At 40.1% G+C, this 27763-nt stretch overlaps 2 protein-coding genes across 2 annotated transcripts; both read right to left on the reverse strand.

The window, feature by feature from the left end:
* Positions 1 to 402: 402 nt before the first annotated feature.
* rxfp3.2b (relaxin family peptide receptor 3.2b) lies at positions 403 to 1628 on the reverse strand. The gene has a single exon (XM_030083308.1). The coding sequence runs from the start codon at positions 1603 to 1605 to the stop codon at positions 403 to 405; it is 1203 nt and encodes a 400-aa protein (XP_029939168.1). The 5' UTR covers positions 1606 to 1628.
* Positions 1629 to 11901: 10273 nt separating this feature from the next.
* Positions 11902 to 17687, reverse strand: creb3l3a (cAMP responsive element binding protein 3-like 3a). The gene is made up of 10 exons (XM_030083497.1): positions 17667 to 17687; positions 17181 to 17309; positions 16816 to 17050; positions 15710 to 15843; positions 14698 to 14808; positions 14490 to 14596; positions 13686 to 13754; positions 13316 to 13400; positions 12761 to 12854; positions 11902 to 12335 (listed from the first exon to the last, which is right to left on the reverse strand). Exons 1-10 carry the CDS (start codon positions 17685 to 17687, stop codon positions 12019 to 12021), a joined length of 1302 nt encoding a protein of 433 aa, XP_029939357.1. The 3' UTR covers positions 11902 to 12018.
* Positions 17688 to 27763: the final 10076 nt, after the last annotated feature.

Consider the following 27763-nt stretch of genomic DNA (forward strand, 5'->3'; position numbering starts at 1 on the left):
CTAAACCGCCTACTCACAAGAGGCCTACTTTTTATTATTTAATGTATTTTACTCCATGACAGACAATCGCAGAAACACAGAGCAAACACAAACACAGCAAATGCCCACGTTGACATATCTCCCTCTCACCTCTACAGTGTTTGCATACTGTAGGTATTTAAATCTTGTGTGTGATACACATGTTGATGACACATAAACATGAAGAAATATTGCTTGTCAGAAGCAGAAAAGAGTGAAGTAGAAATCTATAGGGTTTTTTTTTTTTTAATAAATATCTGCTGAAGAGTAAATATTGACAAGTACGGTCTAAGTGGGACACATCCCACCATTTAGCTCATGAAAAAAAAAAAAACTTCTGGGACCACTGACTAGGAGCAGTCTCATATGTTGTAATAATGCTTGTCACACGTCCATTTGAACCAGCACGAGAACAGGTGGCGCCTCCGCCACTTTAGCCTTGCGACGCAACAGATGAGTTAAACTCCTGAAGGATGGCGTGGCTTGGAGGAGGATCTCCTTGAGTCCTGCACGAAACTCCTGGCGAATCAGGCAGTACAGCACTGGGTTGAGGCAGCTGTTGGTGTGTGCCAAGCACACAGTCAGGGGGAAAGCATATGCCTGGACGTTGTAGAAAGCCTTGCTGAATGGCACAAGGTCAAACTTAATGAGGATGCCCCAAAGTGTCAGCGCCTGATTAGGAAGCCAGCACAGGAAGAAGGACAGAACCACGATGACTATGGACTTGGTCACTTTGGATCGACGATTTTGGCGGCCCTGCATTACCTCTGGGCCAGCTACACCTGCAACTCGTCGGCTGAGAATGACTCGTAGTAGCAGCAGATAGCAGACTGTTATTATAATCAGTGGAATTACAAACCCCAGGAGAACTTTTTGCAACTGGTATAGCCCCAAAAGCAGCTGTGGATCCCAGCTCCCTGAGTCCGGAAAGCGCACCAAGCAAAGTTCCTCATCTGACACCTGGGCACTGGTGGAATAAATGGCATGGGGCAAAGTAGCCATCAGAGAAACAGCCCAGATGCACAGGCTTGTCCACTTGGCCCTGGCAGCTGCCGTCCGACGACTGTGCATTTTCAGCGCAGATGAAATAGAGTAATAACGTGCCACACTCATGGCGGTGAGAAAGAATACACTCGCATACATGTTCATGGTAGTGACAGAGCTGATGATTTTGCACATCACTCGGCCAAATGGCCAGCGGAAGTCCAGAGCTGTATCCACCGCCCAGAAGGGCAAAGTCAAAACAAACTGGAGATCTGTGATAGCCAGTCCCATCACAAAGCAGTTGATGGATGACTGCTTCTGCCTGTAACGTGAGTGCAGCAGATACAGAGCCAGTGAGTTTCCCACTAACCCTAACGCACAGACTAGAGAGTACACACAGGCTATCATCACACGCACCACTACACTGGAGCTGTCTCCTTGAAATTCCATAATAGATTCCTTGGTGAGGAGCTGCAGCCAGCAGTGCAGCGACAGGTTGCTGGTGGAATCCCCACTGTGGTTTCCAGTCTTGTCATCTTGAAGCATTTGCTGCTCACATGGCTCTGGAGCCAGTGTTTGCACCCCAGTCTCATTAAGCTGCATGGCTCTCTGTCTCACATCTCAGCCTCAAAGGAAAAAAAAAAGAAAAAGTTGAGACATCTGCTATGTGCAACTGAAGAAAAGCCAAAATAAAAGTTTGCATTGTTCTTAACTGCAGCAGTCATGCTGCAGTTGTGTCAAGTAATCTCCCAGGGAACAGTAAAAGCCATCCTCTGCCGCGTTTTCCCTCCTCTGATTTCCCCGAGTCTGCTCGCGCAGCTCTCAGCGCCACGCCACGCCGGTTTATAGCATCCGCGGGAGCGCGCAAAGCTCAGTCACGCGATCGACGCGCTTCGCTTCACCAAGTGAATGATTGGACAGGAAGCGCATCGTGGCTGTGATAAGCACAGCCACATCAAAGTGTCAGAGGCTGGCCGTCAGGGGTGAGGCGTGATGTGTTTTGAAGGACCAGTCGCGCCACCTCCACAGTCCTACTTTGCGTTGATGTTCCTCAAATACGCAGCAAGATGACATCTCGTGACAGTATGAGGCTGAAGCTCTCCATACATCTGCTGAAGCTGTAAAGCAGGGGTCTCCAACCACTGGTGCGCGGACCACACAAAGACAGGAAAAAAGGAGGAAAGCAGAAAAGAGTATCGGAAAGGAAAGTACGGAGCCCCGGACATGACATGAAAAAAAAAAAATTAATTGTTCCCACGAAATAATAAATCGTGCGCACGAATTATTAGGTATACCGTTCATATACTGAACAGTCCAGTAAAGTTGGCAGCATATTGACAGATGCGGACTTTCGGTCTCAATAACTCTTTAACAAAACGTCAGTAACATACAAAGGGCGCCTTCATCCCACCGTTGTGAGGTGGATTATATGCTACAAGCTCATTTGTATTAAAAATATCTGTCTATCAAACACCAGAAACAATATTGATTTCAATCAGCAGCCAGTAACGCTGCGGGGTTAAGGGACCGTCTACAATTTACAAGACGCTGCAATAGTGAAGACAAATACCACAAAAAAAAAAAAAAAAAAAAAAATGATATCCCACCACTGGGATTCACTGCAGTGTCGCCATAATCACTACAACCTTCATTTGTCTCCAATCAAATTGAAAAATACTGATATTAAACAAATAAAAATCAAGTTTGAATGGATTTTATGAACAATGAAATTCATATAACTTCACTGTATCGAATGAAACTTGTCTGAACCCATCAAAGGAGTTCTGTCGATCTTACTACAGCAATCATTTTGCCGAAATAAGCATTTTTTTTTTATTTTTCTGTATTTTAACAATACTTTTCAATAACTTCACTATGAAGTACTACAGAGAAATGAAACTCTGCCCAAGTATCAAAGGAGCTAATGCTGATCATATTAAAGCAATTAGTTTGACCAAAAAAAAAGACATTCACATAATTTTTATGACTTTTTATGAGTAATTTTTTTTCAATAACTTCACTGTAGGAGATCAATGAAATCTGCCTCAACAATCAAACGATGAAAAAAAATTGTATCCAAGAAAGTGTTTTTCTACTATGACAGGAGACAAGTCAAGGTTGGAGTGATTATGGTGACACTGCAGTGAATCCCTGTACTGTTTTTTTTGTTTGTGTGTGTGTATTTTTCTTCACTGTTACAGCGTCTCGCAAGTTGTAGATGGTCCCTTAACCTCGCAGCACTACCGGCTGCTGATTGAAATCAGTATTGTTTCTGCTGCTTGTAGATACTTTTAATAAAAATGAGCTTGTAGCATATAGTCCACCTCACAACGATGGGATGAAGGCGCCCTTTGCTTGTTACTGACTTTTTGTTAAAGAGTTATTGAGACTGAAAGTCTCTATCTGTCAATATGCTGCCAACTTTACTGGACTGTTCAGTATATGAATGATATACCTAATTCGTGGGAACGAATTGGTATTTTGTGCGCACAATTTATTATTTCGAGGGAACGAATTTTTACCTTGTCATGTCCGGGGCTTCGTAGGAATGAGATAATAAAGAGCAAAAACATAAAGAAGAATGAATTTTGAGAGAAAATATCTGAATAAATCAAGTAAATAAGCAGTTCTATTTCTTATTTAAATATTTATCTCTTCTTGTGCCTGAGCGTATAGTTTTGCTCAAATAAATTGTTAAGCCAGTGCAGCAGTTTAAATTTGATCGTGATGAAGTGAAATTTGAAAGATAGCACTTGAAATGAAGTTACAATTATTCTGAACATTATGAAATTGTGATCAATAAATCAGTCATTTACAGCTCTGCAATTGAATTTTAGTTCTGCATTCTGAAAAGGAGGTATAATGTATACATTGAGATGAGTGGATGAAAAGGTGTTGATGAACAGTAATAATGTGTCTCCTCCATCACACATTAGCAGGCAGCAAGCACATCACACCACCTGTTGGAACTTTCATAATTAAGTCAAGCTGAGGATAACTTCAGGTTTATAAAATTTGACGTGACCATTCACAGAAGACTGCAATAACAAATTTCATAAAAGTGAGTGTTCTGTTAGCTTGACCTTATAACTTCTCTCCAGTGTAAATAATCCTTCTGTGTAGTTTTTGAACAAATTAAAAAGACACGACAGCATGAGGGAAAAAATGTGCACACTTTTAATCTTCCACGACCCACTTCTTGTCAACTTAACACTCCTTAAACCCCCAAATGCACAGGCTCTGACAGGATGCCTGGTTTAATGTTCTAAGCATTCAAATCTGTGATGAAGAATAAGTCTTCACAGGGTGCTTATACCAAAGCCTCTGGTTGCATTCTGAATCACTTCTCATCAACTTGCGTTATTATGCAGCTGTGAAAGGCACCTCACATTAATTCTGAAGTAAAATTGTGAAGAAAGTCATCAGTAATTGCTTGGACTGATGCCAAATAACCTGTTTTGCATATCAGTCCATGCATTTATTCATTCATATTTTTTGTGGGTGGTAAGGATAATGCTCTGCAGCTTACTTTAGCTACCAGTATCACATTCAAAGAAACAACAAGGACCCAGATTGGTCTCCCACTCCCAATACTGTGTCACTTTCAGAGAGATAAAGAGAGAATAATGCAAGGATGTACAGCTTGTCCCTTCTGTCTGTACGAATGTGAAAACAGTGATTTGGCAAAGTTGATGTGTCTTGTTGATGTGTCATGTCTGCTCAAGGACTTTCTTCAACATTAAGCCTCTGTCGGCCTGAGAGGTCCTCAATTCTATATCTTGATCATTGATCTGCAGTGTTCAGATGCTTCGCATTACCAGGATCTAACAATCCTAAGCTTAGCATTAATATTAGAGCACATTGATAAATATCTTTGTTCAGTTCTTCTTGAATGATCCCAGCTTATTGACTTACTGCTTTCGGACCCATCAGAATATCTTCATGGCTCATTCACGTGCATGACAAAAACCTGGAGATTTATCTGAGCAGTTATCATGGTATTCTCCTGAAAGCTGATAGTCCAGAAATGTGATAAAGGATATGGTTTCCAGCTCACACAGTTAGCCTGAGGCTAACAGTTGGAATCACCTTGAGATAAATCAGTATTCCAGCTTAGAAAAGCAAATCATCTTAGCACGTCAACTGTATGGTCCATGTTTTATCTAGGTTGTAATCTTTGGATGTTATTCCGCCATCAGCTTAGATCAGACAACCTTTTTTACAATCATTATGAGCAGCATAAAACTCCAATCTCAGTGTGTTGCAACATTTTGCAACTGGTTAGAGACACAAAAATATATGAAATTGCATTATTTGATAATTTCCCTGTACTTCGGCAATGTTGCATGAAACTTGCAAGAATGTAAACCCAACTCCAACAAAAATTTTAGTCAAAATGTGCATCACTAAATGTCTGCCAGGGTGGACTACGCTGTAGCAGGCACAAGTACAGTCTCGCTGTAGTTAATGGCTGTTTTTCTTCTGGATGGGGAATGGCATGGGTTTAGTTGTGGCACGATGGACCATAGGGTCCACTGTGGCACAACCATTGTGTGTGTGTGCCATTGCAGCTATTGAGCTGCAAGGCCACACAAGTGACATGCATTAAGTCCATTTTCTTTGAAGTTGCTACAAACGTCGACACTGTTAGATTGGTCAAGGACAAGTGCAGTGTCAAAGGGGTGTTGAAATCTGTTTTCCTTCATTGTCACATGGTGCTTATAGCAATTATGATAATAGCAGTGGAATCAGAATACTACATAGTAGCCAAGTCCAACAGTACAGTCGTTTCCAACAGGAAATATCTATTGATGTCAACGATGACAAATGTCAACAAAAATGCATACAATACAATGATATATAGCTCATGTCACATTACTTCAATAAAAATCATTTAATATAGGACAGAACAATGGAATAAGTTTGGACCTGTATGTTTTTTTTTGTTTGTTTTTTTTAGTTTGATTCAGGTTTTGGATGCATGTGAGCCTCTTCTTAAGCCCAGAAGACATGTTTTTGTTTTGTTTTGTTTTGTTTTTTGTCATTAAATATGTTCAAATAGATGAACACAGAGTACAATTGTGGGACAGCGAACGGTCTTGCCAGCGCAACTGGATCTGAGTGTCTCCAAAACTGCTTTATGTGGGTGTTCCTGGTCTGCAGTATCATGTATCTCTCAAAAGTCAGCATCTGACCGTGTCACCATACGGCCTGATGCACTTAGGGAGTGAAAACAAATCTGTGCACAGCAAGCTCACCAGTGTTAAAGTACAGTAACTCTCAGAGTGTTTATGAGCAGACTCTTTTGAAGTGTTAAAATTAATTATTAAACTATATACTTAAAAGTATACATTCGTAGAATTAACTCTGTTAAAGTTAAACTTTAACACCTGTTGACTCTGGGGAGTGTTAATAGTACTCTGCAGAGGGTCAGTATTAGAAAATCAACTCTGGACAGTGTTGATTTTAACGATATCAGCTCTTCCTTTTTTCCTTTCTCCTGTTCAGCAGCTGGGGCGTGCAATATTGTATGATATGATTGAAGCCTTTTACTGTCCGAACAGATTTTAGTCTTAGCAGCTGGAAGAGACCGAATCTCCTCCTGCTGTTGCCTTTATTTAAGACTGGCATCTGGCATGGCTGTCGAACATGACCGAGACGAAACGCTCAGAGAGCGAGAGAGGGAGAGAGAGAGAGAGAGAGAGAGAGAGAGAGAGAGAGAGAGAGAGAGAGAGAGAGAGAGAGAGAGAGAGAGAGAGAGAGAGGGGAATGGGTGGGGGTGAACAGCACCAAACTCTAGCCTTTGTGTCTGCATTGTGTTTTTGTTCATTTCACAGTAGAGAATATAAACAAATAACAACCTTAATGTACCTTTCCATGGGGACACTGGGGCTTCTTTTCCCTTTTGCTTTGCGCCTTGGACTTTGTAGGACTTGAACATTTAGCGTTTGTCCAAAAGGCATGTCAGTAACCTCAGCTTAGGGATGTTGCACTACCAAGGACTATCCCCCCTGTAGCTGAGCTCAATCTAACCCAGTCACTTCACTCCATTAGTGTCATACCACAAAGAAAAAAGCCCATTAGTAAATTGAAAATGAAGCTGTGAAGTCTCTTTGAAAGATGCTCAGTCTTTCCAATTTTGCCTCATTGCTCATCAAACTCAGTGGGAGCTGATGTGTAAAGCCTTGCAGGCTCTGTGGGGATGTGCTTAATCAAAGCAGTGCATTAAGATGCTCATTAGTGGCTCTTGCACTGATTGAAAACAATGAAAAACACACCAAGTAGAGAAAAAGCAAGAAGAGTTTAGGTGAATATCGGAAAAAGGGGAAATAATGGCAACCCAGTTCAGCTCTTCATGCTGTTTTGTTTCTTTTAACAAAATATAAAATACATTTAGCACTATTCTCATTCCTGCTGTTAAACCTAAGGCTTTCTTCTTTGAAATATGCATAAAAGAAATGATTGAAAGAGAAAGGCCTTAAGCAAAGTCATCACAAAAAAACTTGAAGATGACCCCAATCAGTTTTGTTAGATCACGCAAACAAAACTAATTAGACACAAAGATCAAATGTCACACATAAAGTAAAATATGAGAAAACTAAGGCTTACGAAATGTGATTATAATATAACTTCACTAAATTGTCTTTTTTTGTTTTAGATGTGAAAGAGAAGCCATTGACCATTTTTAAATATGAAAACTTCTATAGTTGCTGCTCTCAAAGTCATCTGGCATGAAGTGTGCTTTTAACTGCTTTTCATAGAATTAATTTTTTCCTCTGCTTGTAGTCGGACTACCTTAACTACCTTCATTAGCTCAAATTTGATTCAATATGCAGAACAGCGGTTAATTAAGGCAGAGCTGAGCCAAATGGCGAAAATGGCACTATTAGCTTTTTATTCATGTTGGAATTTAATTATTCTGGGTCTTTTAGCATGGAGATTGTGTTACAATGGCACAAGGCTTTTAATACCGGTATAAGTCACAGTTCCTGGCCATTCACTGTTAGCTTCATTTAACTGAATCTCAATTAACTAAACCATAGTCACAATTTAATTTTCATTTGACTTTCATTTTACAGTACAACAAACACTCAAACTTCAGTTGTATTTCATCCCTCCTGACTGCCAGAGCACGGTGCTGAAAGCAAAGAATGCTCTCTTTGCACATGCACAGTTCAAGTGTGTATACCAACAGCATCACTTGTGACCCCTGAGGGACCCTAGAAGATTATAAATTCCATTGTCAACCCAGGTTCAGCTCCTTTTTTTCCTTTTTTTCCTGGTCTGTTGTGCGTACCCTGCTCCTGAGAAATGGAGCTGACACGAAGGCAGAAGGAAGGGCGAGCCGCCCAGTGCCCATTACCCCTCCTGATCATAGCTTTAGCTGAGTCTGACACGAGAGCGTCACCATGGATGCCAGTCTCACAGGGTGGGGTACCGTCTGGCAGTGCAGGGCAGTTTGGGGTCGATGGTCTGTGTGAGACAGTCCAGCTGTGGGCAGCGCATGAGGCCGTCAGACACTTCTTGCCATATATGATGGGACGGCATGCGGTCGTACGGTCAGACGACACCTCGGCCGTCTTCTCCATCAACCACCAGGCTGGAGCACCCCTGGCCGTTGGTTCTCCTCTATGCCTTTCTGCCTCTCCCTGTGATTTAGCCAACACTCCAGAGAGTGCTTCAGGAGAGCCAGACGCTGCTCCAGGTGGCCCCCTTCTGGCCAGCATAGGCCTCTCAGTGATTTCTCAGGGTTTCTGGGATTCCTCGTGACTAAGTTGGGATGCGTCAATCCATGCTTTCAACGCCGCACTCTGGCGGTCATCCAGCATTCATAGAACTGTAGTTACGATTGTCACTTTCATTTTATTAAATTTGTTATTCATGCGCAATGGCACATGTTAACTTAAGTGTGCTCAGTGTCAGTGCAATATGTCAACTAACTTGGGACTGTTCTATTATAGTCTGCTGACAATGACATACAACAAATGACTTAAGTGCCAGAAAGCCAAGCTTCTCTTCCTGATGCTGCGCATTCAAGGTTCCTTGATTGAACTGTAATCTGTGAAGTTATCAACAGCCAACAGTCAATATGTTTAGCTATAAATCACCTGCAAAATCATGTCCTTCTTGAGCCTTTGCCCTGTATGCAATGTTAGACACGTGACTGCCAGCCTATTCATATCACAACAACTATCATAAATAGTGACTATGACTCAGTGGTCATAGGTTTGATTTCACACAATGATGAGTCAGTCCGCAGTGATTAAGTTTACAGTCTGGTGTTCCATTAATTGACTTAACACAAGGACACTAAACAGAGAGTATATTCGAAAGGAAAAAGGCCCCAGTCTGTTCATAACGCAGGCGAAACAGCCAAGACTGTCCCATGTTTGAATGTTTTGATGGTCACCTGCTCATAGGACGATCATTGGAGTAGTTGACCTTCTTACAAAACAGGTTTCATTTTCTGTTCATGGACTTGGATGACAGAGTGTTGATAAGTTTGTTCTTACATTTAGGGCTGTTACTGATAGGTGGCTCAGTTATGCATTTCGGTTGTAATTTCTGACCCACTGCACGGCTATTTCAATATCTTCCATTCTGTTCATCATTTTAACTGTGAAAAGCACAGCTTTGTTCTTTTGGTTGTTGTTCTGAGTATTCTCTACTTTATCTTGAAATAAGGCTCGATCCCTATTTCTGTCTTCTTCATGTGTTACAGCCTCCAAATCCTCTGCGGCAATTTGGTTTCATTTTGTGCTTGCTTGCCATATTAGATCCAAGGGCTTGTCCTTTACAACACTGATCTTTTCTTCCTTCTTAGTCTCCATACATGCATAAGTCACCATTACATGTAGCACTGTCTTTCTCCTGTAGCACACACACTCTCCTTTCTGTACCTTGTTTTGGAAAATCTGATCCTGCAGCCTTCATGCAGGATTTTTGGCAATGGAAATGGCCTGTCTTTCTGTCTTGCCCCCTATAAATCTGTTGTGTTTGCACTTTAGTTCGCAGTTTATTTGTTTGCTTGTTGAACTCTGCCTTTGTCCCATCCTTTTCTCTCACGATCCTCTAACCCAATGTGGAGCAGTACAAAGTGGTTACCCCTGAGCCTGGTTCTGCCAATGTTTGTGAGTGGTTAAAGACATTTCCGTGTCCATCATCATCTACGCTTGCTAAGTTTGTGCTTTCTCTGTAACAGTGCCATAAGACAGCTTTGATGTTATCGGTGCTATATAAATAACATTTTATTCATTGTCTAAAATTAGAAAGATTCAAAAGAAAAGTTGGTTTTTCAATAAACTTGCTGGTAAGCACTGCGGAAATGCACGATGATGTATTGTGTTGTAGGTTATATCTTTAAAACAGCATGAAATAACTTCCAGAAATTGGGGGCATCTGGTTGGCCAAATTGCCCATTGTTGAAATGAGTCCTTGCACATCACCCAGGATCATGAACTTCACAGTCCACACCACTCTCAACCACTATGGTAGGCTCCATTGCCCTGTTCAGGCAGAACCACAGGATTCAAATACACCTTTCCCAGTCTGTACAACCCATAAAAGAGGAGAAAAGACCAACACTGCGCTGAGTCACTCACACATTCAGTCCAGGGATAACCATGCTATTTGAATAAGCAGTAACAAGCTTTATGGCGGTGCTTATTCTTATATACTTCCTGACTATACTATATGCACACCTTCTCCCCTGGATCTGTTACATGATATAAATAAAGAAAGTATAATTCATATGTAATGCATGTAGACTTTTTTCACCAACCTTAACCCAAACACCGATCGCTTAATTTAAGAAGGGAAAAATAATATAACACAGTGTTTTAAAGTTTACATTTATTTTGAGTATTTGACAAAATACGTACAATTTAAATAGTAGATGGGTGCATAAATGCTACAAACATATGCAACTCTTATAAATGCATTTTGTCATTCAGCTTTATGCTGAATATGTTTCAATGTGTGAATGCAAATCCACATCTGCACAGGAGGAAGATGCAAACTCAAGCAGCAAGGCCCCCTGTTAGTCAGCAGGTTCGCATTATGATACTGGACAGCCGTGCTGTCTCTTGACATAAATCAAAACGTGCATCTTTTATGCGCTACTGTTTTCAATCAACTTTGGTGAGACAGTTTCCACTGTCTGTTTTATTTTTCATCTTGGAATTGCATCTTCAATTATTCTGTAAAAGTAAGGCCATGGAAAATATCATCATCACCCAATCAGACCTACGGTTTGATGAAATTCCGTCCCAAGCAGCAACAACGCTCTGGATTCATGCAAACATATCAACAAGTCGCTGAGTAAAAAAGTCAGACTCTCGAGAGTCTGGCCCAGTTTCAGCATCTCCCTCTCTGTGAACCGTGCTCCCACTGACATTAAATCCACTGGGCTTGCCCTTCGAGAGATTGCATGTCTACATATTAGATCTTTTCATGCAGTAATACCAGGGGAGATGCTGAACTGTCTTTTTAATTATTTACAGTTTTAAATCATATGAGGATATGAATCCAAAGCATTTTTAAACTTATGTTTTTATTTGTAAATCTTTTATTTGAGACTGTCATCCATCAATAAAAGGCTGGAATCAGTTCTGTAAAGAAAAACACTTTGAAAATCCTTTGATGCTTCAAAAATTATGTCTTTAGAATCTAAAGATTAAATTAAATTGTACAGGCTATCGGAGCTCTATTCACCTAGTTTTCGACGTACTGAAAAGTGAATTTATGCTGACATTTGATCAAAGCCAGAAACATAAGCGTTCACACTCAAAGTCGACAGGACATTTCAGCGTGAGATTCAAATCCATATGCTGATATAAAACAGTATCACACATGAGGAAAGAATGCATTCAGACAGCATTTGTATTAAAGGCAAAACAGGAATTATTCACTTCTAATTCCCCTGTCTACAGTACGTAAACAAAAGTACCTGATGATTCCCTGCGCTACCATTTTAGAAGGAGAACAATGTATGTGCTGCTGTTTTCTTCACTTCTCTTACATGTCATCAGCATGCGGTCGCAGCCCAGCAGAGCGGTGGGTATTCAAGGTCACAGTAGCTATGTGACCAGTAATGGGGTCCACGTGGAAAGGACCGATCGGATCTTCCTGACTGATGTTTAGGGGCCTGGACTCCAAACTTGACTGCTCCGAGTTTACTCCCAGCTTCTCCATCAGTGCCGTAATGTCTTCCAGATCCCGCTCTCCTGGTGAATGTCGGTGTAGGGGCTCTGATTCAGCTTCAGTAGAGAATGGCGAGTCAGTGACATGTAGCACACGGGAAGCCTGGAGGTGCTGGAGAGCTCGTGACTGGACTGTGGGAGGATGAGGGATGGAAAAAAAAAAAGGAAAAAAAATATAAAACCTCTGTGGGTATGGAGCTCATCTCATTATTCAGTTTTTCTAACCTGGCACACATCAGTTCACAGGGGTGTGTGTGTGTTGTCTAATAAATTTCTAAATCTTTATAATAATTTTTGAGATCTCTACTTCGAAATCTGAGGCTGTTACCGGAGCAATAGCATAAGGATGTTGAAGATGTATGGCCTCGCTCTTTTGTGCAAAACTAATAACCTTTCCAGATTTACGTCAACACTAAGTCCTTAGGCAGGCCGAGCATGGTGAGAGGCTCTGTGGATGAAAACCTTTCCTGCCATGGGCAAGAATGGCTGTGACAGAGAGGTGCTGGATTAACTGGCAGGTGGCTACATGAGGCTGTGCGGCAGTGAAGGTTACTCACTTCTGACTGGACTGAAGTCTCCTTGGGTGACCTTGGTGTCAGAGAAAGGCTTGAGACTCGGGAATATGATTAAGGAGAAGGACAGCAGAAGCACCTATAAAGAAATAAGAGTGAAAAACAGAGGAACAAAGACAAATAGAGTTAAGTAAATTAATATTGAGTTAACTACACCATTTAATTTGTGAATAAAATATGTGAAGCTTGCAGCGATTCAAAGCAACAGTAATTTGTTTTTCCCAGCGTTGCAGAGTTTCTGACATTCATTTGTGCTTATTTAAAAAGATTATCTTAAAAGTTGCTTCTCTGGCGTGTTTGCCACAAGGTTCCCACTTTATCCACTTGAGAAATCAATAAACCATTAATTCACGATAGTGGACTGTTCCTTTTGTATCCTTTATGCTGTCCATTGTGCACAAAGGTGTCTGTGGGTGGCTAATCCAGCTGTAACAGTTGTTGCTGTTGGCATGCAGTGAAGGTGTTTTTTTCCGTTTTTAATGACTCATGTGGGGTGTTTGGGGTGTTTATTTATCTGGCTGGCACAGATTATTTCCATACCAGTACACATGTCCCAGTCTGGGCTGGCTTGTTAGATGTATTCATGACCAGAGCCTGCAGCCGACGCAGCTGTTCCATTAGTGACCTGCAGTGAAGAGTGGAGAAGAAGAATGGAAGACAAAGGATATGTACACAAAAAAAACACACACACACACACACACACACACACACACACACACACACACACACACACACACACACACACACACACACAGACACACAGCTGGAGTAGTGATGGCTTCAGGAAGCAAGAAGGCAAAATGCCAAAAGTAATTAGAGAACAGATTTTTCATAACATTTATTTAATAAAATTGACAGAAAAAGAAATAGGTCGGAAATGAAAACACATTTCCATTTTTAAGGGGCTCACATGTTGCATTTCTCCAGTTGAGACACTTTTCTCTGCAGCTCCTGGTTGTGTGCATTACAAGCAGCCATCCTATATGGGATAACACACAAGGGAGAAGACCAGAACCAGGTCAAATTCCTCAGAGTAAGGAAAAAAAGAAAGAAAGATCGAAAGCACAAATCTATTCTGATGCCACAGGGTATATAACAACTATGTATGTTATAAATAAGAACAAAACCTCACCTGGTGATTTGATGTGACAGGCATGTGATTTTGCATTTTCTTACTGTCACTCCATCATATTGTATTCATTTTGCAGCAGTGTTGCATATTTCAGAAAGCAAAGCATGACTTCTGCCTCAGATTATTTTTTTTCCCATGAAGGTGACTCTAAAAACTCACGTGGAATCTTTAAATAGCCTCTCCTCACAAATATCCGTCTGTCACAGTGGCTGACTGCTGCTTTTGCACAAAACTGACATGACAATACGTCACAGCTGTGATGTTTCCAAGCTATTCACTTTCTAATGTTTTATATGCAAAATTGTGTAATTTAAATAGTTATTTTGGCAATTATTAATGAAGACATTCCACTGACGTAACCACAGAAGTGAAAGGCATGTAGCAGACATGAACGACCACAATGTTACATTTAGTAAATTCTAATACAAATTGCCAAACTGTCTGGAGGGTACAAAGGAGAGAAGCAACTGCTCTGGTCCTAAGAAAGTAATTTTCTGCTATTGAATTTGGAGTAATCTTGCTGAAACCCAGAAAAACGTCATGATTACTCTTCACATGGTTGTGTGAATTACAGCTGCTGACCTGCTCTCCAGACCGTCAATGTACTCCTTCTTCTTCTTCCTGCTCTCCTGGGCAGACTGCTTGTTGCGAATCTTCCTGCGAATTTTCTTCAGAATCCTTTCTTCGTACTGATTGACAAGGGAAGAAACGCTTTCATTTTGTGCTTTTATGGGCTAAACTATTGAAGCTGGTAAATATTTTCATTACTTTGGTATTGGTAGCAATTTACCTTTGTGAGAGGTAGCTGACTGGGCAGGGTAACCCCTTCCTTTGCTAAAAGCTTCTTTTCATCTTCATTGAGAATCAGCTCCTGAATGGACTTCTGGGGTTGCTGGGGGGCCTGGTGAAGAAATATGAATATTTGAAAGATTCTGATTAAATTTTCTTTCTGCTCACCTCCTCCATCGCTTCTCTTTGCTCTCTAGAGCTGCACAGTAAAATATAGTTAAATAACGGGATGCTTATCAGGCTGCTTCATCACTCTTATTTCATGGTTACCTCAAAGCAATTATGTCAGGGGAAGTTAAGTTGCATCCTGCAGCTCTCCTTCATCTTGTTAAAGCGGGATGAGAAGCTCGGTTCAATATCAGCAATGAGCTGAGATCCACTCCTCTACACACCCTCAAGTATCAGGAGCACTAATAAATTATTCTGCTTGTGGTGAGCTTGACCTGGCGATAGAGATATCCTCTTAACCACTTAAATTGAATCTCATGTTTTTCATTATGAGATGCTGATGCCAGAAACTTTATCAAAACAGAATTACTGTCACCAGGCCAGCAGACAACTTTGCCTAGGCCAAAGATAATATACAAGGTAATATTGGATGGGCCCCCCCTTAATTCCTTAACTTAATGAGGGCCCGGAAAAAATGTTTGATGCAGGTTGAAAGGATAAACAAAAGAATTATCTAACCCCCCCCAAAAAAAAAACTCTTTATATACTTTTTTGATAGCCATAAAATAAATATTAGACAAAATGATTCTCTACAGCAGAATGAAAATAAGCAAAAGTTGCCTCAACCTCAGCTAGTCTTCTTTTGGACAAAAGGTAGAGAATTAAACCTCCAATTACAAAAACTCACTTCAGAGAGTGTCGTACTGAAATTCAAAACACACACACGCACACACACACACACACACACACACACACACACACACACACACACACACACACACACACACACACACACACACACATAACAAGTGTTATACAAATAAACACAACCTGGATGCACTTACTGGCTCTGGCGTGCCATTTAGTAGCAGATCTTTGACAGTCAGCGGCAGGCCAGAGGACATCTGTGATCTATATGCAGCAGAAGGGTATTGCATAACGCTTGTTTTGCCCATTGGGTTACTAAACTCCCAGCCATCTGCATCAGGACAGACACAATAATACACATAAGAAATAAACAAACAAAGATTCAACTGAATTCCGTGCATGTAGCCTGACTATTGTCCCACAAAGAATTACTCTATGTTTTCAGTCTGTTTGATTAGTTTTTTTCTTCATCCAAAAAAAAACAAAAACAAAACAAAACACGCCATTGTATATTTTAATAGCCTGACACACAATCATAAATAATCTATGGCATCCTTGATAATTCCCTCTAAAATGATGTGTAGGAATACACATCTCAAATTTTCACTTTTTATAATTTGCTGGTCAGCACTAATGCCAAACACTGCAACATTTAACAATGTCATCATTGTAGTAAAACAACAACAACAACAACAACGACAACAACAACAACAACAACAACAACAACAACAACAAAATAATATGATGTGAGCTAACCAGCCCAATCGAAAAATATTTAGAGGATATTGTAAACTGTCTGGTGTCAGTACTAATATTTTAAATAATCTATAGTGTAAAAGTTATTTAACTATTAAATGTATGAAGAACATACACATCCTTAAGAAATATATTTCATACAGTGAGTCTCACTTTCAAACTTCTTAAAACAATATTCATATGACCATTCATCATCTCGACTGCAGGCTGTGGGAAGGGCAGACAAAAAAAAAGAGAAAAACTCCCACAATCATACTCATATTCACACAACTTGAGAATCAAGGCTGAACCTCAAACATGTTTTTTGACTGATTGATATTCCAGATAAAGAAAAAGGCCCTTTTCTCCTGAATTTAAAGACATACTTCTATCGAGCTGGATATCTCTGGAAAATGCTTGAATTTATAGACAACTATTCTCCAAAGCTTTTGGGACTCTTTTGGGATTTGTTAAGACTGTAACTTCTGGTTTTATCAAGACCTAAAAATGTAAAATATGAATCTGCAATGAGTCTCTGTAAATGTTTTGGTGGTTTTGTGTAACTCACTCAGATCAATAGAGACATTGGCTTCCAGTCCTGCGTTGATTTGTGGTTTTGTACTGAAGCAGTGAGTGTCTTCAGGCGGGCTCTCGGGTCGTTGAGGACTATCCATCTGGTCTGAGGGAGGGTCCTCACTGATCCCACTGTCACTGGGAGACGGGGACCAGAGTGGTGAGGTTGAAACAGAATTGCTTCCACTCAGGAGAGCATTCAGAAAGTCATTGTCTGCCTGGTTGGGCGGCTGCAGCATCTACAGGGTGAAAACCACAAAGAAACCATTAATCTCTCTGACAACATGACAACTTTGGTCAAATATGTGGTAGTACATGGAGTTTGTCAAGATGGAAGGATAGAGTAGATATATAGCAAACATTCAGACGCACATTTGGGTCCTGAACTAGGTAGTTATGGAGGCTGCCACGGTGTGCCGCTTCCTCGTGACGGAGGATCCCATCGTTTTGATCAAACAGCCAGTCAAGCAGCTCAGCGCAATCACAGCCCTGAAATGAGATCATAACAACACAAAGGACTCTGCGTTAATTTTGACATGTTCTGAAAGGCAAAAAACAACTTGACTGTAAAGGTTTTATAACCTGTCACAATTTTCTTTGAACAAACCCTCTGAACTGTGTAAATATCAGTACCACAACAGGACAGTTTATTTTTTATGTTCTTATGTTATATGTTCCATTAATTCTAAAACGGTTTCACGTGCATAAATATAGCTTCAAAGAATAATTGTGGCTTCTGAATGCACTCTGAGGCTTGAGTCTACGTCTGTAGGACTTTCCGATTTCCTTTGCCACGGTAACCCAAATCGACTAAGACAAGCGAGGAAAGAATATTCAAATATTTACCTGATCTGAGTAGTGCTCCATGGCTTCTTGGTTGTGTGACGCTCCAGCAACCCCAACAAAACAAATGAATTTCAGCTTAAAAATCCTATACGCTTTGTTCTCCCTTTCCTATAGACTCTCCGGCGCAGCTCTCAACTCTTCTTATGTCCAAAGTTCAAACTCCAACACAACACACCCAGCTGACTTGCTCACTTTGTGCTCATTGGCTATGAGGAGATAACTCAGAAGTCTGATTGGTAACAAGAAGCACGTAGTTCACAAAGAGAACAAGTTAGTCTGTCTGGAAACTGAGGACACGAAGTCTCCAGGAAGATGTGCAACATTAGAAAAGGGCAAAGTCTGTTCCTTTCTTTTCTCCCTTTTTTGTAAATAGTTTATTGACATAAGGATATGTCTGACCTTTGTCCTATATTTATAACTACAGCACATGAACAACACAATAGTCAGTCAACAACAACTACACAAACAGCATTTAAATCTTGAAAACTGTGGCTTGATTTTAAACAGTTTGAAATATAAAAACACCCCAAAAACTATGTAAATCATTTTCAACACTTATGCTAGGCTATTTCTGAAGGTCACTAGTTTTGCAAGAGAAACATTATGTAGAATAGATTAAAGCAAACTGAGGAATACCAAAACGACCAATAAATATGCTCATGGCATTTCAAATTGTTTTAGCATTAAAAACTGTCTCACCAGATTTGTTTTTAATCTGCAGATTTGGTATATTTTTACAGTATAAAGATAAACTGTTTAGAGATGGACACTTGCTGCACTGACAGAACTGACCCCATGTTGTAGAGTGGTTGTAGCTCAGGTGGGAGAGCGGGTTGCCTCCGAATACCCGACCTTCATAATTTGAGTGTTGAAAGGTCCTTGAGCAAAGGACTGAAGACTCAAACTACTCCTGATGGGAATTCAGCATCATACTCATTCGCCCATTCACACAAAAAGTATTACCAAACAATTTCTCTGAAATCACAACAGATGTGCTACATATATGAGACACATTTACCATTTGAATTTTGGCCAAATGAAAGGCTTCACATCGGATGATTTTTCTTTTCTCATGCAGATAGAGGCTTGTGAAATCATTTTGGTTTCACAATGCTCTATTCCAGAAATGTGATTTTATTATGAATAGCAACAAATTATATACAGCAGCCGTATATCATAAACATATATGTATCATGTCATTAACATATATCATATTGTTTGATGTATCAATAGTATACTATTGATACATCAAACTACAGGAGCTCATGGGCAAAAACATAAATACTGGTCCTTTCAAGGTTCACAGATGCAACAATCATCACTATTGAATTGTATTTTACACATAAGATCTTAAAGGTGCATTAATGAGTTTTTCAGCTGTAAAAATGTTTATTTTCCACCATAAATATGTTACACATTTTTAATGATGTGTACAGTGTGCCCTGACATATTCATTGCAAGTACCTCTAACAGCGCTAAATTGTCACTTGAAAGTTGCAGTGCCGGTCCGGCACCAGAATTTTTTGGGGGAAAATTTGAGACGATGTGACGTAATGCGCGCTCCCGCTGGCCTGATATCCTTAAGTTTCGTTTTGTCCGCCATTACTCCGCCAGATGCTTAGCAGCAACAACTGAGCAGTATTGAGGGAGGAGCTTCCAGAAAGTAAGAAAAGACCAGCTTCTAGCACTGCCACAACTCCAGCACAGACTCCACCAGGCAAAAGAAACTTAAATTTTACTCGAGCACTACTAAAAGAGCGAGGAAGGAGTTCCCATCTTCCGTGCACGTACATGGATGGAAGCACAGGCACGAGTGTTTCACTAAGCTGCAGTTACGCTCAAGGCCTGCAGGGGGTTCTATTTCACATAAAACGTGCAAATTCCTTAAAGGTATAATGGACGGTGTTTTAGCCAATGAATGGCGTGATGCGAGTGTCAACTACTGGTCCTCCGACATGTCAATCACGTTGAAGAAATTCTTGCGTGACGCCATCAAGCGCGCTCGTAGGAGCAGCAGAGCCGGTAGGATGGTCTGGCGCATGCGCATTTTTCAGAAAGCGAGTAACAAACGTTTGGCTTCTACTTTATCGAGAAAATCGTCCATTATACCTTTAATGCACCTTTAAGTAATGAGAGGAAATCTGTTACTCCATCATTTACATACTTCTTCACAGCATAGTCCAAACGTAATCAGAGAACCTTCAAAGATTTTGTTCATCATTTTCTCCATCACTGATAATTGTGAAATGATAAAACATCTTCTCTGTGATGTTAGACTGGATATAAGAGAGATTAAAACTAAATATAAAAAAATATTAAACAAATAAAATAACCACAACGTATAGGTACGTTTTGATTTGAAAGCTTTGAAAGTTTTATCTCAAACATGGAAAAAAATAAGTAAACAATAAAAAAAGAAGAAAAGCAGAACATCAAACTACATAGACAATATAAAACAGTCAATGTTTTAGGTGTCTGGGTTCGTCACATGCACGAAAAGGAGTGGGAAGAAGAAATATTTAATTAATCCTACCCTTTCACTAAGTTTTGCCATCATCGTAATGTGCAAAACAATGTATCTTTAGAATTATCATCACTTAACTTAATTAATTTATTCAACCTGTTATTGAACAAAGGCAGAATTTAAACAACTTATTTCTTTTGTTTTTGACACGTGGCTAACGTTTGTGTGTGTGTTCACTGTACTTAAAGCAACTGACCTAAAGCAACATCTCTGGCTCACAGGGCCCAGACCATGCTGCCTGTGCATGCGGCGCTCCACCAAACCTGGTGAGGTGACACTGAACTTATTTTGACAGCTTTAATTAAAAAATCTGTTCTATCACCAAAACCCAAAACATCAAGTAGACATGTGAATTAATCATCTCGATGGAGTCTGTAGTCAGAAGAAACACAACAATCCTAGCGCCCTTTTTAGTGCTTGCAGGCAAACGGTGTTTATTTTGGATGGAGTCAGGCAGGCTGTTTCCTCTTGTTTGTAAACCTTGAGCTAATAGCTAAACTAGCCAACTGCTGGCTCCAAAAATTACCATACAAACATGAAAGGGGTTTAAATCTCATCCTCCAACTATATCCCCCCTGCACCATCCCTCCCTTAAAAAAAAAAAAAAAAAAAATCTTATGGGATCTCATTAGTATGTGACTCTGGTCACCAGATTAACCTCCACCCGCTGCCATCATGATGGAAATGTGTCTTCCTGTTCACTCTCATGGCTTCTCTAGGAGATGCAATGCAAAAACGTGCAATAATTGCAACCCCAGTAGCCATCATTTAATGATACCTGAGTGTTTTGCATTGAGAGAGGGCAATATGTTTTTTTTTTTTTTTTGGCAGGCTGTATTGCAGTTACTGAAGAATAAAAACTCAACCATGAGCTAAGAAGAAGAACAACGGCCATTTTTAAAAAAATGAAATCAGATCAAATCAAATTTTCTTTAGAAAGCACTTTTCATACATTGGTGTAGCACAAAATGTTTTACAGGTTAAAAACACAGTAATATTAAGAGATTAAAAAAAGAAAGAAAACACCAAACACACACACACACACACACACACACACACACACACACACACACACACACACACACACACACACACAGAAACCTCCCGCCCACCCACTAGCCACAAACATTGTCCAAATCTATCAACACATGCAAAAACCGTCCTAACAATGAGCGTGCACTGATGAACCAGGAGAGAAAGCACCGTCGGGGGCCCTCTACATCAAAGGCTGCCACAGCACGTGTCTACCGTGGGCCCATTAAAGGGACCACTCCGACCCAGCCGGACACGAGCTCACACCACAGTCCAGGAACCACAGAGCAGAGCTCCCATCGCCCAGACCAGAGCAGACCCCAGGAACAGTCGCACAAGCAGACCAGAACACAACTCCCCATGCAGAAGCCCCCATGAGGGAGAGACACTAGAGTAAAATAATAAAGAAATTAAACTGAAATGATGGAAAGGGAAGTAATCCCTAAAAATATACAAAGAGACAATGAAGTGAAACACAAAATATGGAAATAAAATATGGAAAATAAATGAAAGTAAGAGAAAATGACCTAAGACATTATTTACAGTTAAAGCACTACATTAAAAGCTAAATTAAAAAAAAGTCTTGAGGTCTTGAGCCTGTTCTTACATAAATAAAACACTGGAAATAATGAGTGTGCCTTGTCAAGACCAGTCAACTGGATTTTTACTGAAAGTAGCATTATGTAATGGTTACTGCACTGTTATCTGACAGAAGATGGTTCCAAAGGGCAAAAACTCTATAGTAACACTTGAAGCTGATTTGAAAATGGCAGCTTCATACAATGTTAATGAATGTACAACACAAACACAAGAGTATACAAAACTGAAAGGATCAGGTCTGATCTTGATGTTGCTTTCGGCATCCTTGGAAGGAGACGTGCTGCTGATTGCCTGCATCGACTGGCTGTTTTTGTTTATGTGAGCTTGTTGACCTCAGTGATTCTGAAAGGTATTTTAGCAGAAGCTCAGCTCTTGCTAGACAAGCACAAAACCAAGTGTAAAACAGGCTTAGAAAACAAGAACTGGTGTAACGATTCATCGTGAAAACATTTGCTTTGCAAAGAAAAAAATGATCAACTTGTATTAAAGAAGCAAGTTTGAAGGGCTTATAGAAAATATGGGAGATACTTTTATAACAAGGGTGAAGGCCAGAATGGGACTAACAGAGGTACCTGAAAAACCTACTGTTTGCTTGTTGCCACTGTAACAATGTGGGAAAAGTATCATCATGAGAATAAGACGGGAGTGGAATCAGGACTCGGGAAACACATCTACAACACAGAAGGCATATAGACTGGACAACGCAAAGCACTGGACTACAGATAAGATGAAGGCCTCAAATGTTAAATTGGGTACAATGCAGAAGCCTTCCAAAAACCTCCTGCGAGTCGTAATAGAGGGTAGTATATAGTAAGTTCATGTGCAAATATGCAAATTATTAAAACAACTTTATACATCCCCTTTGGGTGAATCCTCTGCAGCTTCCCAGTCCATACACATAAGCACCAATCCCTGCAGATACAAAAACAAAGAAGCAAAGTTGTAGAAACGTGAACACATTTGAAGGATGGAAATGAATAATAAAGAGATAACAAGTAGTAGTAGATTATAAGATATGAAACAGTCACAGACATTGGCAATACAAGTAATAAAAATTTAACACACTCAATCAATGCATTAATTTTTTATGCAACATATTATCGTGAAAACTACTGGAATCACTGAGACATTATAAAATCTTGACTAAATGCTTTTTCATTTTGCAAACTGATAAATATATCAATTTCCACACAAACTGAATTATCTCAACAACTAGCTGACAACTGAGAAAAAAAACAAAAAAACATACAAGGTCGGAGTGTTTTCACAGACCCTCGGTGTCTGTGGAAGGCCAGTGCTTGTGTTTTCAAATTAAATCTACAGGATCGGTGCTATAGTTACCATTCACTCAGATTGTGTAGCAGCACAGCCTCACAGAATGACTGGCTACCCACATGACTTTCGCTCTTTTTGAAAAGTGCATGGTAATTTATTTAGGGTCAAGAGCACACGCATTGAGAAGAAACCACATGTTGAAAACCACAATCATTTGGGCGGCTGTGGATCAGTGGGGAGAGCAGTCGTCTGACAATTGGGAGGTTGTTAGTTCGATTCCCGTCTCCCCCTGTCTGCATGTTGAAGTGTCCTTGGGCAAGACAATGAACCCTGAATTGCCCCCGGTGGATGGACTGAGTGCCTTGCATGGCAGCGGCCTCCACCGGCGTGTGAATGGGTGAATGTGATAATACAGTGTGAAGCGCTTTGGTCTCTGCTAATGCAGATGAAAAAGCGCTATATAAGTGTAGTCCGTTTACCATTTATGAGAAAACCCATTAGATTTGTTGAAGTCGAGTAAATAACAACAGAGCATATGGTATAAATGCTGCATTTAAATTAGTTAAAGGTGCTGTAGGCAGGATTTTGCTAGTCAATACTAATTTTTCTGTGTTTTCTTTGGATTAAATGTTAGAGTATCCATTGATAATCCTTTAGGAGTGTAGCATAATTGCACTACCTTGAGGGCGCAGCATTTCCATCTGTCTCTGTTCTGAGCTGAAAAGGATTCTCGACTGCTCCAGGTATTTTTGACCAATCAGAAGAGCCCCTGTGGCTCTATCCTGATTGGTCCAGGGGCGGCGCTTCATCCTTCATCACGATTGGTTGTACCCTAATGAGCACAACTTGTAGTTATGGTATTGCACTGAAAACTCACCTCAGAATCAGACATCATTGCAAAAGTTGTCCTGTTCGTCGTTGTAAAGCCGTTGAGTGCTGGAGTGTATTGATACCGGCAGGCATTGTGTCGCGTTGGCGTGCACGTTCTTGTGGGAGGGGCTTAACTTGCGTAAGGGCGTGATGTCAGAGAAAACCGGACAGGAGGGGCTGTGCTGGGTTTCAAATCGCCATCTTAGATGGATCAAATCGCCATCTTGCTTAGGTAATCCTGCCTACAGCACCTTTAATGCTAGTTGCGTCATTTTCCTTACAGTAAAATATTTTACAAATGAATGGTTTTCATACATACTGCTGTGTAGGTCTTAATGTGAAGTGGCTATTGAAGTTTAATTCATAAATGTCAAGTAATAATAATAATGCATTGGTTTTATATAGCGCTTTTCTAGACACTCAAAGACGCTTTACATTGCATTATTCATTCACACCATACTGGGTGGTGGTAAGCTACTATTGTAGCCACAGCTGCCCTGGGGCAGACTGACGGAAGCGAGGCTGCCAATCTGCGCCATCGGCCCGTCCGACCACCACCAACCATTCACGCTCACACTACTTTCATACTTAGGCAAGGTGGGTGAAGTGCCCAAGGACACAACGACAGTTTTACGCCTGCGGGAGCGGGGATCGAACCGCCAACCTTCCAGTTACGAGACGACCCGCTTTACCATCTGAGCTACTGCCACCCAAGTGTAGTAGAGTGTATTGCCATGCACATATCTTCACCTGTGCCTCAGGAGACACTGTCTTTAAACACTAAGGTCACCTGCCTGACAAAAATGTGAAATGTTAATTCCAATGTGTCCGTGGCATGCAATATTGTATGTCAGATGCTTTTAATTTCAGCAAGGATGCTTTCTTTAAAGAGTCAAGAAACACCCTGCATCACAATAAAAGGTAAACGTGCATAAGTGGGCTGCAGCTTTGTTGACATTTAGCAGAGGACTTCTAATTCCCTATTTGAATAGGCTCCCCTCTTGTGTTTCCATGCGGAAATGAGGGTCAGAAGACAACATATTCCTAATTGAAAGTTAAAAAAAATGGTAATGAGCCTTGGGAGAAATGAACGCACTCTGAGATGTAAAGATGCTGAAAGAGAAATGCTAATCATAACAGTAAATGCCAGTGTGACAAGAGATGTTACAATGCAAGGCCTTCCTGAAACTGAGTTTTATTTCAAACACTCACAGCAGAAAACACAATTGACTGATAAATGTATTCTGGAATAAAAAAACAAAACAAAAAAAAAACAAACAAAAAAACAATAGTAATCATGCAAATGTTACAGCTTTCATGAATACTTTGGCTGACATATGTGCCAGAGTATTATTCTGCATTGTAAATGTGCATTGAAGCACATTCGAGATTTGTGTTTGCATGACAGTCAATGGCCACAGCGCCTCTTGAATGACATTTGATTGTGCATTAAGGCAAAAAAAGTGGTTAAAGGTGATGATTTATATGTCACACCGAAGATGTAACCATAGTCTGATTTGCCTTGAATACTGTCAGAATTATAGTCCACATTCAGGCTACATGAACTCTAAATCTTTGCAATGCATCTAATGAAATCAATGTAGGAAGTAGGGATAATTTTCGATATTGCTAAAAATGAAAAAAGAAAAAAGAGCTGGAACTATTTGAAAACATTTGCTCCTTTTAGGTTTCAATAGTTTTCCTTACATGTCAAAATCCAGTACTGGGAAAAAACTCAAAAGAAAGAGCACATAAAGTCTACACAAAACCAGGTCTCCTTGCTGTAAGGCGACCGCACCATTACAACAACGCGATGCTACCTCCATATCCAATTCTGAATAGAACAACTCAATTGAGTTTCACGGCGCTTTGGACAGCTGTGGTCAAGCGGGTCGACTTCTGATCCCCAGGTTGGCACTTCAATTTGGATCTCTGCCCATCTGTGGGCTTAAATAACATCGGTAAAGACACTGACTCTCAAGCTGCTCCCTATAGCGTGGCAGCACCTTGTTTGGTAGATCTATTGCTATTGGTGTGTGAATGTGACTGATCCTGTAAAGCCATCTGTCACTTATGAAAAGGTAAAAAAAAAAACTGGTATTCAAGTAAGGTTCATTGGTTTCCACTTGAAGAAATGGAAATGGAAACGCATCAGCCTGTGACTTTGCGGTAAAAGCTGCAAATCTGCATTTCTGAGAGGACTGCGTCCCCTTTAAAGAAATTGTACAGAACTTTTTTTTGTGCGTATATATTTTACATTTTGTGTGTGTGTGTGTGTTTATATATATATATATATATATATATATATATATATATATATATATATATATAGCTACATATAGATATAGGTATATAGATAACTCCATTCCCATAGATTCAAACAAATAATTTGATAAATTTAGATTATGTTTCAGTATAAAGAATAAATTGTTAGAAAGTGATAGATTTGATGCGTTCAGCACAGACACATTGCCGTAGGCATGCAGAACCTGCATTTCCTCTGGTTCATTCCCACAGGGAAAAGATGTAGGTCAGGTGCACCTGAAACACAAAATTACCCATGGGTGTAGAAGTGATGGGATTTATGTTGTTGTGTGTGTGTGTGTTTTTTTTTTTTTTTTGGCCCTGTGTGGCAAAACGTGCTTGGATGTTCTCCAACCTCTATGAAGCGTTGCAGGATAAAATGGGGGTTGAAGATGAATGATGGAACAAGTTGACTGACATTATCATTTCCAGATGTCCATTCCCCAGTATCAACTACTTGAAAAAAAAAGGAATTAAAATGATCAAAATTTCCACTTTAATAATAGTGTACATTTTGATGCTTTTGAGAGGAGGTCTATTATTTATGTTTTTAGGAACTGAAGGAATGAAGTTTCACCCAGGCGTACTTCATGACTTCGAGGCCCCTTTCTTTCTGAGATATTGCTCTTGATATATTTCCTGTTTTCCCTGCACACAAGCACACACACACACACACACACACACACACACACACACACACACACACACACACACACACACACACACACATCATCATCATCAGCAGATCAAATGAAGTTAGACCACAGAAGCAAAAGGTTGTAATTATTAACATTGCACTCTTTGGGTGGGAATAAGAAACACAAATCCAGTAAGTAAAGCTCCTGCTGTCATTATTTGTCTTGTGGATGCATTAGCACCTGCTTGCTAGCACATTATCAGCTGAAGTACAGCTACTTATTTTGCAAACAAACAGTAACAGTTTGTCTTCTCTGTGTGTTTTTTTGTTGTTCCACTGAGGTCATGCACCTTCAACAAACTCTTTAGCTTAGTTTGCTTATCCGCTAAGACGTTCGAACATGTCACATGATAAGTGATTACAGAGTGCATGTAAGGCTTGAAAATACCACTGTGGTTTTATGGACTGCTATGCTTGTTAATAATTGCCACTGCATTTGATTTGAATTGTGTTTTCTGAGAAGTTTTTGTCACCCTTCTCTATATAAATTGTGACATAGAAACAGGACACTGAAAAAAAAAGTGGGAAATTAAAGGTAAACCAAGAATGTTGAATATTCCTTCATCATATGATAAAAATACTGTTGTTTTTCCTGTGGCCAGTCATATTCTTACAGGACTTGTCTAGGAAGAGATAAAGAATCTTTTGCACCCTCTTGCTCCAAACCTCTTTACAAAAAACTTATAGTTAAAAAAAAAGGAAATTGTTCTCAATCACCACTAAATCACAAACATCCAGCCACCAGGCTTAGCTGGCTTAATACACTGAAATAACCCTTTTCCACTGATTCTACCA

This window comes from Salarias fasciatus, chromosome 23 (assembly GCF_902148845.1).
Source record: "Salarias fasciatus chromosome 23, fSalaFa1.1, whole genome shotgun sequence".
Classification (NCBI taxonomy): domain Eukaryota; kingdom Metazoa; phylum Chordata; class Actinopteri; order Blenniiformes; family Blenniidae; genus Salarias; species Salarias fasciatus.